This window comes from Mus caroli, chromosome 18, assembly GCF_900094665.2.
Source record: "Mus caroli chromosome 18, CAROLI_EIJ_v1.1, whole genome shotgun sequence".
NCBI classification, from domain to species: domain Eukaryota; kingdom Metazoa; phylum Chordata; class Mammalia; order Rodentia; family Muridae; genus Mus; species Mus caroli.
The window spans coordinates 36,571,021-36,580,486 of NC_034587.1; the positions used below are offsets into that span (position 1 = coordinate 36,571,021).

Sequence of the window (9,466 nt, forward strand, 5' to 3'; positions counted from 1 at the left end):
AGAGCCTTTGGGTTGTAACTAACTGAGTTCCTTCCCTCTACCCAAATCCCCATCTTTTTTCCCCTCCTCTCCTCCCCTTCTTTCTTTCTCTCCCTCCCCCCTTCACTATGTTTATTGATAATCTGTCACTACCCTAAGGGGACATATATGAGAACCTAGCACAGTGTCTGGCCCCTCATAGGTACTTATAAGACATTTGTGTAATGAGTAAATGCCTGCTAATAACCCATTACATCTGTTAGCTTCCTCCAGTGGAGGCTTCTTCCCTCTGGGAGTAGCCAGCCATTAGCGATCTTGGTCACACACTTGCCCATTGTCCATCGTAAACAGGACACCTGTGTTGTACCAGGTTCTGCCAGGAAACCTGTATTGTACCCAAGTGTATAGCAAAGAGCGAAGTTAGGCCCAAGCCAGGTGCAGCTTATATGATATGCTCACTAGGCAAGATTGCCACCCAGGCAGTTCCTAGTACTGCATCCTGTGTGTATAGCACATTGGGCACTGGTGCAGGTTTGTCTGCCTACCACTTACTGAGTGTCTCACCAGTCAGAGTCCTGAGCAAGCATAAGAACAGTTGAGACTGGTCAGATGTCCTGGGGCTCTGGTGGGCCTCCATACCTCCCAGCCCTGGAACTGTTCAGCTGGCTGCTTAGCCTTTTGGAGCCTCGGGTTTTCATCTGTAAATGAGGATACTAGCAGAATTGGCTTTAGTTCCACACTGAAACTAATACAGGTGGAGCACCTGGTAGTGAAGCTTCTGCTATTTACTGTGCACTCAACCTCTTCTTACCATTAAGAGCCACCTCCTCCAACTGAAGGAAAGCAGCTTAGAGCAGAGGAAGGCTTTACTCTCGGTTCAGATTCTGGTCTTACCCATGTGACTATGTCCACATTAATTTGTCTGAAATTGTGAACATGTGCAACCTGCCCCCATGACACTCACCCTTTAAAGAGTTTGGCTGTGTCATAGTGGATGGGGGAGTTGCTAAAGGTTGTTGAGCCAGATAGTTGATAAGAAGTCAGATAGCAAAGCAAAGCTTTGTCACTTCAGTACAATAGGACCGATGAACCCCATGTGAGGTATGCTGTGAGTTCTCCAGAAATCACGATATAGGAGGATCAGGTAGAATCAGGTCCTGAATGCTGTTTATGAATAAGCTGTGGCTTCACCTGAACCCTGTATAAAGCCAGAGAACAGAGTTCAGTGGGGCATCTGTGCTCCCTCCTTCAGCTGACGAGAGCTCAGACGTGGATTCTTAACTACCACCTTTATTACAAGGCATTTGTCACACAAAAGTCATAGCTTTTTACTTCTGTAAACCAGTGGCAATGCAGGTGCCCTCGGGCTAAGGAACCCACAGATCCCATGAGCACATAGATAAAGTTGGTGCTTTGTCTAGCACGAGTCAGCAGACCCTTGCAAAGACTGTTTCACCCCCTGAAGCCCGGGTGACCCATCTCAATCTAGGCCATCCTGGTTTCGTCCGAGGCTAGCCATAGTCTGACAATTCCACTCGGGTTCATAGATAACCACCTAGGTAGGTACCTGTGCTGTTTGAACAGCTGTGGGAGGAGGTGGACGCATCCACCCTCCAAGCAGCCATGCTGCCGAGGGGCAGAGCTGTTTCGGTTGCCTTTATTTTGTTCAGATCTTTCTCTTTCTAAATCAGTTTTTTTTTTCCCCCCAAGGGAATTAGTTTATTTTGTTTACTTTTGGTTCTGAACATCTAGGGTTTCCTGAAGCTTTTTGGGTGTAGATACTTGTCTCTTCCTCCAGGTGCTGGGGTGGCGGAATCGCCCTGCCCCAGCTGGCTTTTTACATGGAGTTGAACTCAGTCCTCAGATGTACAGACCAAAGGCTTTCTCCACCTGTGCCATTGCCCCGACCCCTTTGCTGTGATTTACGGAGAGAGTGCCTTACTTCTTGGCTGCACTGGGAGTTAACAATACACTAACGGTGCAGTGGGGTCTTTAATCCATACCAGAAACTGCAGTAAAGATCCTGCCACCGGTGTAGAGGTGCAGACTGGAAGGGGTCTAGACAGCCTCAGCTGGCAGCCAGGCAAACGGCAAGCCTACTCAGTGTTTCTTATAAGTGGCCTAGAAAGCCCTTTCATACCTGGAGAGGCCAAGTCACCCCTAAGCGCTTCAGACTCTTCTCTGTGTACTCTCTGCAGGTCTGAGGTTTCGTTCTTCACTCGTGGGAGGAAGTTTGGCAAGGTTTTTGAAGGACAGCTAATAGGTATCTGACCATGTCTTCCCCTAAGGAAGTGTGGAAATGCCTCTACATACTTTAGCTCTTCTAGCAGCCTTGGAGCCTGTGATTTGGTTTCCTCCCCATTGCCTTCCATAGGTTTCTGTTCTTCTTTCCCTACAAAGTGAAACTAGAACCATACAGTAGTGCTGGGGCGGAAGTGCATTTCTAAAACAAGCTCAGGAAGTCGCTTAATTAGCCCAGGAAAGGAAAGGGGGGGGGGGAATCCATTCTCTCCACACAATCTGGGATAATTGGAGTTTTCCTAATCCATTTAGAGCGAGTACCCTGCCCCACCCCAAAATGACCTGTACTTGTACAGCTGTTTCACAAGTAGTAACACCCCCACCTCCCCAGACACAGTCCTCACTGAGGTGCACAATTCCACCTCTATTCCTTCCCACTATGTTATTCTTTACAGACTCAGCCAGATCTCCCCATCCCTTCATCTCTTCACTCTTGGTATTTCCCATAACAGAAATGGATCTAGATCCTGTGGTTGTTGGAAAAAACCAAAAGGATGGGAGCCTTTGAAAGTTCAGTAGAAGAAGCAGACAGCTTTTTGACTTGTTTATAGGAAAAGCTCTAGAGTATAGAAAAGTAAGGAAGGCTGTGGGTGGAACAGAAGGGAAACATTCCGAGTCTGCAGCATGAAGAAAGGATCTGTGAGAACATGAGAAGTAGGGCTGTGGACTTCAGTATACAAAGCAGATAGGTCAGGCTGTGCATGGTGGCTCAGGCTGCTAATTCCAGGGCTTGTAATGCTGAAGCAAGAGGGTTGCTGTGCGTTCAAATCAGATTGAGACCCTGTCTTAAAAAAAGATTAAAAACAAAAATGAACCAACACACAAAATAGATAACCAGTAAAGATGAGTTCTTAACAATCTTCTCAGGGCATGCCATTTGGTACATAGTGTATAGTGAATAGGCAGGGTTGATATGTACATGCATGTATGTATGCAGGGATGCATGCATGCATGCATGGGTGGGTGGATAGATGGATGGATGGATGGATTGGTGGGTGGGAAGGTAGGTAGATGGATAGATGGATAGGTGGGCAGGTAGATGAGAGAGTGGGTGGATGGATGGATGGATGGATGGGTGGGTGGGAAGGTAGATAGATGGATAGATGGGTGGGTGGGCAGGTAGATGAGTGAGTGGGTAGATGGATGGATGGATGGATGGATGGATGGATGGGAAGGTAGGTAGTTGGATAGATGGATGGGTGGGCAGGTAGATGAGTGAGTGGGTGGATGGATGGATGGATGGATGGATGGTTGGGTAGGTAGATGGTTGGGTGGGTGGGTAGATAGATGGTTGGGTGGGTTAGTAGATGGATGGGTGGATGAATGGGTTGATTGATAGATAGATGGATGGAGAACACCCCAACTGTTGACCTCTACCTTAAAGGGATATAAATCTGTTGCATATAGTTTAAAACAGGAAGTTCAGAAAATTCAGTGCCCCTGAAACTGCATGTAAAAATTTGAATGTCTAAATGCTTCCCTTTTTTGTTGTAGAAAGAGTTCAGAACAACTTTCACCAGAAGGGTTTCATCTCACAAAAGGTTAAGGACCTCTCTTTCAAACCAGTCCTGAAATTGCATAACATAAGCAATTGTACTTATTCCCCAGACTTACCTCCTACATCTTCCAGTGCACAGCACAGCCACCTCCTGGGCTGCCCGTGACCTCATCTCCTCTCTCTCTTCCTGTACAGTTCATCCATCTCAGGAGCCTGGCTGGTTGGAGGGGACTCTGAATGGAAAGACTGGCCTCATCCCAGAGAACTACGTGGAGTTCCTCTAACCTTGAGCCCCAGTGGAGCTGCTGAGCTTCACGTGGTCTCCATGACAACTGCTGCTTCTGGTGTTGTGGGCCACTTTTCATTGCCACTGAGAAAGCAGGGAGCCTGACTGTTGCTTCCTGCCAACACAAATGCATCTGGGAACGTGTGCCACCATTCTCCATGATCATCTCAGCTTACAGCACAGTGATGCTGCAAGAACTGCACAGCAATCAGCAGAGGAGGCCATTGGATTTTGATAACCCAGAGGAAGGCTTGCAAAGCTGTGCCCTAAATAGAGAGCCCTGATTTCATTTCAACAGTCATCCAAACCCCCAGCCTTCTGGGAAGAGGAAGCAGGATGAGTGCTAAAGAAAGTGCATCGTTGCTGAGTTGGAAGAGGCAGGGCAAAGAAACTGGCACAAGGTGCAGGTTGCCTCTACTGCTGTTGCTTATAGCAGGCGCTCTTTCTCTCTTCTTCCTTCTCCCAGAGACACAGTGCTACAGGCAGCTGGGTCTGTCTGCAAGCACACAGGATGAAGGGGTTGCCGCACTGTTTATATATGGTCCAATCTCTCACCATCTCTTGAGCAGCTGTTGGCCTATAATCAGCAGATTTCAGTCCAGTCCTCTCATGCAAAGGAACACACGCCCCTCACGTTCTCTGCCGCTGAAGGCTTCCATCACTGCCATCACCTAGTAACCATAGCAACCCAACCTACTCTAAAACTAAGCCAAAAATAATACTTCCCTTTGTATGACAACCTCCCCCCCTCCCCCAGCTCTGGCGAGTTTTTTTTTTTTTTTAATGGTCTTCCAACAATCTGAAGCAGAGGATTAGACCATTAGAGTAGTCTATTTGGGGCAGATAGCCCTTAGAAGTTTTTGTTACTAAGGTCCTGTGGATTTTAGAGATGATTCTTGGGCCAAACTTGTAGCCTGATTTTTAAAAGGACATCTATATCACTGCCACCCAGAACTAAAAGAGGGAATCATTAAATAGGATAGGCCACTAAGAATCTATAGGACACCAAATGTTGAGGCCTGGAGGCTAGGCTGGGTACCTTCAAAGAGAGGGAATTCTGATTACAAGGACAAGCATCACCTGCCCTCACAAGAACACAATCATGGTATCTTCGCACTCGAATGCCCTTGCTAGAGGGACTCTGGACAAACTGTCACACTTTCCAGGAGCCTCTCTGATGGCAGCGTTACACCAGAGAGTGTCTCCGGCTCCTGGAATTCCCTTAGGGTTCTTTAATGAAGAAAAGAAAACTTGAATTGTGTTGAATTACTGTATCTTCTGCTTTTTTTTTTAAGATAAACTTGTAAATAGAATGATTTGAAATATTATATGGTAAAGTTTTATATTTGATATTCTTTAAGCTAGTTTGCTCCATACATTTAGTATTTTGATTGCTGAACAGATGTGTTTAAAAGGTTGCAAGAGAAGCCGGGCTAAAGAGTCAAGGTCATGTCCCCTCTCTGGCCCCGTGAAAGAATGTTTCCTCAATGGTTCCTGTTGGTGAGCCTGGAAAGTTGGTTGTATTCAGTTGTCTTTATCTACATGTGATTTGGGGCTTTGGAGTTCAAAAGAGCATCTTCAAGCAGTGAATTTACTCCCACCCAAGAGTAAAGTGACACTCAGGATCTCAGGATTTAAATAGGTGGGGAGAGGGCGACATGTTTGTTTTTGTTTGTGTGTTTGTTCTTCTCAGGTGTATTTCTTGGTACCCCAGGATGTCCAGACAAAAGGAGATGAGACAACACTCCTTTATCCCCCCACATCTCCAAGCTAGTTTATAAATGTGTCTATCAACTCTAAGAACTAAACAAGAAAGCCAGTTGCTGTGGATCTTGGTCATTGGTGAACTTTACCCTCTTCCTATAGACATGTTCCCGCACTTCCCCTTCACCTCCAAAGTCCCAGCAGCCCCAAAGTGAAAAAGGATCCCCAAGACGACACTGTTAGAGCTTTTAGAGGTGCTGTAATGTTGATAGTTCCATTGTCGGGATTCAGTATTGAGTTTACCAGCTCAGGATTATACTGTTGCCAACCAAGGACCCAGCCAGGAACAAGGGAGACTTGAACTTTCAGTCAGGCAAACACAGGATTCCAAACTGACATTGCTGGGTGTGATGGCTCATGTGTGGTCTTAGCACTTGGAAGACAAAGACAAGAGGATTGCTGAAGTCTTACATGTGAGGCTGGAGGAGGGTTGGAAACGGAAGGAAGAAAGGCAGTGCACTCAGGTTCCAGACCTACTCCTCCCTGTAAGCTTGAGAAAAGGTTGGGCAATGGGGCCCAAAGGGCATGCGCACTCAAGTAGCCTTGCTCCTTCCAAATTAAAAGAGCCCAGCATGATACTTTTAATATATCTGATGGGTTAAATTGTCGCCTGCCCCTTAATAAATGAAGTATGCTTGTAGTCAGGGCCCAGCACGACTGCTTGGATACATATTCTTTCTCTCCTGAGCTGGCCCTGGTTTGAAACTGCTCTCTTAGGCTGACCTCCTTCCAGTTGCCCTGAGGCCATGTGTGGCCTATGACAGATGGTCGCTCTGTTTCCCTTTGTCCAGCTAGGCCTCCCTCCTATTCCTCCTCCTCGTCCTCCTCAGGAAAAAGAACTGGAGAGATTAATATGAGCCAAGTGGGAAGGAACTTGAAGATTAAAAGTGATATGTGCCCTTTCTACTCTCTGAACACCCCTGAGCTCCCCACAAATAAGGAAAACTGGGGTAGATCATGAGGAATGAGTTGATATCAGAATGGAAGTCCATTGACCAGAGTCCCAAAGATTTCCCAGGAGCTTTGAGTTTCTCTTGTAAGACCCTGGGATGGGTTGTTATGGTTTGAATTTTGGAGCATCGAGGTGGTTGGCCTCACTCTCTGCGATACAGAGTTCCATAATTGAACAGTGCCATTCTGTGCTATGAAATGAGAAGATAGCCGCTTTCAGATCTCTGCCCCCAAGCAAGGAAGATGGGCTTGCTCAACACTGATAAAATTCTCTATTTTTTTCTTTTTTCAAAATAAATGTGTGTGACTGACCTCCATTCAGTGGATGCCTCAGTTTTTAGTATTAGAGCCAGTTTGTAGTATTTTTAAAGCCATTATGTGAAGTCTTGTGGATGCTTTTTTTTTTTTTTTTTAAATCAGAGAAGAAATGAGAAGTGAGTACTTCCAACTTGGCATTGGTGGGCCAGAGCCATGCTGGCTGCTTGGGAGTTACAGGCACTCTAGACCTGAGTGTGCCACATCTGGATCTTAAGGGAAATCCATCTTAACTGCATCCCCCACCCCCCCCAGGACAGTAGCGATCACACCAAAAGCTGCTTCAGTCATAGAACTTCCAGAAGCATCCATTATTGGGGCAGGGGGAAGTAGACGAAAGAGGGTGACATCATCCGTTCTTGGCTGGCTATATCTGCTTCCTGAGACAAGGCTGTTTACCTAGCTTCATAGCCAGGGAGCTTGGAGGTGCACCAGTGACCACTTCATAGTCAGGGAGCTTGGGGGTGCACCAGTGACCACACATTTGCTCTAGCACCCACTCTTCTTAGTAGACAAGGGAACCAAGCGTCTGCTTAGCTACCTGTCTTTCAAAGGAATGTTCTGGCTGTCTAGGAAGGGAGTTGTTTGCCACCTCTGGCAAACTTGACAGTGATCACTTTCGTTGACAGCCCTGTCCCAACAGCCCTTTAATCAGGCAGGTGCCCCTCACTCCCCATAGTAGTGCATGAAAAATATCTTTTGCATTCAAATATTTCTGCACCCATGCAGATCTAGTGTTTGTCTGTGAATGTAGCATCAAAATGACAACAGCAGAGAGCTGGGAATGAACCTTGGACATGCCTCCAACATGCTAAGACAAGACTCCACCAAGCGATGATTGGCCTTCTTCCCTTTGCCGCCCACAGCACTTGTCTAACTTAAAGAGCCTCCCTAAGTAGACGGAGATTCCAGACGTCATTTGAAGGCAGCCCTGTACTCATGGAAGGAAAGCATAGATGTAAAAATACCCGGATCAGGAAGGAAAGGTGAGCCACCCTGAGAGCAAGACTTAAGCATAGTCCTAACCCACAGAGGGAGGGCCAAGAACTATCCTGTCAAAATTCACATTAGTGTAGTCAGTGGGGAGCAAGGTATTGGTAACTCAGTGTCTGAGCGACCTGGAGTAGCTTCAGGCAGGCTGACATACTCTCTGCTGTTATGCACTCATACATGCAAACCTACCATTCTTGCGGCTTCTGAGTAAACACCAACAAACAGCATCCTTGAGGTTCAAGATGTGGGAATCAGCTTGGTGTCTGTGAAAGCATACATCTGGTGATTCTAAAATTTGTGTGTGCATGTGTTGGTGTGTATGTGTTCGTACATAGCACATACAAGCATAAAGGTGCCACCTCGGGTGTAGACACACACGAGCTGGCATTTGTAAAGCTCTTACAGCCTTGAAGATTTGGAGGGAGAGTTTTCAGAGGAACTAGAGTCTGTCAGTTTCCTAGCAAAAGATCAAAACTACAAACGAGTCGTCATCTGAAGCCTCTGTTCGTGTTTATCACATAGTTATCCACAGCTGTGTTCCTTGGTGACTTATTAAAAGTCAGGTTAAAAACTCAAACCCATAAATTTCCAGTAGCTAATGCTAGGCTAGTGTTCAAAAGCACTCTAAAAGACATTTAGTCCATATTTTGGGAAAGAAACTATTTGCATGTTTAATTCATCTTTTAGGCTACTGTTGAGTATACTGTAAAGTGCTGTGTGATATCAAGTCAGTAAAGTACTTATAAATGGCACTTTAATATTTTCTTTTGAGAAATCATAAAAACACTGTTGTAACTTTCACTATTGAATATTGACTGGTACATAGAATCAGACTCCGTAATTAAAAAGTAGCCTGCAGCTAGGATAGAACATTTTTCTTGTTATTAGAGAAAAAAAAACAGTTTTGCCATGTTCAGGCTTTTTTAAAAAAACGTGTTTCTGTGCCATTGTTCGTATCTATAAAGAAAATACAATTTCTGTCAGGCATCTCTGAAACCTGGCTTTTTTATGTTTGGTTCGTGTCTGTGGCAATCCCTATAAAGTGAGTGGAAGTATGACTTTGAATTAAATGACTTTCCCATTTGGTGGTGTGTTTGTTTCTTGGGTTTCTGGTTAGTTTTGACTCAACATATTTTAATTTATACACTGATCAAAGGTCACAAGTTTAGGCCCTTACAGTTATGATTGTCAACTATGGGGCCTTTTTAATTTTTTTTTTTTTTAATGAGCTGGGAGTGGCTCTGTGTTCCACTTACCAAGAAGTCAAAAGCTAATATACTTGAATCGGCTACTCAGGCCTATCACGTAGTTAAATCTCAAATAGTCATATCCCACACAATACTAATGATTTTATCTCCAAGAACACATAATAGGCTTGA

General features: G+C 45.4%; 1 protein-coding gene across 3 annotated transcripts in view; it reads left to right on the top strand.

Annotated features, from left to right (window-relative positions):
• Positions 1–9,172, top strand: part of Arhgap26 (Rho GTPase activating protein 26) — a 388,578-nt gene extending 379,406 nt beyond the window's left edge. For 2 of the 3 annotated variants that reach the window (XM_021150728.2, XM_021150729.2), the window contains one exon: positions 3,974–4,062. In XM_021150728.2, coding sequence (XP_021006387.1) covers positions 3,974–4,062 — 89 coding nt within the window. Of the gene's footprint in view, positions 1–3,973 lie in introns of all 3 variants that reach the window. The other variant, XM_021150730.2, reaches the window with a different exon arrangement.
• The last annotated feature ends 294 nt before the right edge of the window (positions 9,173–9,466 follow it).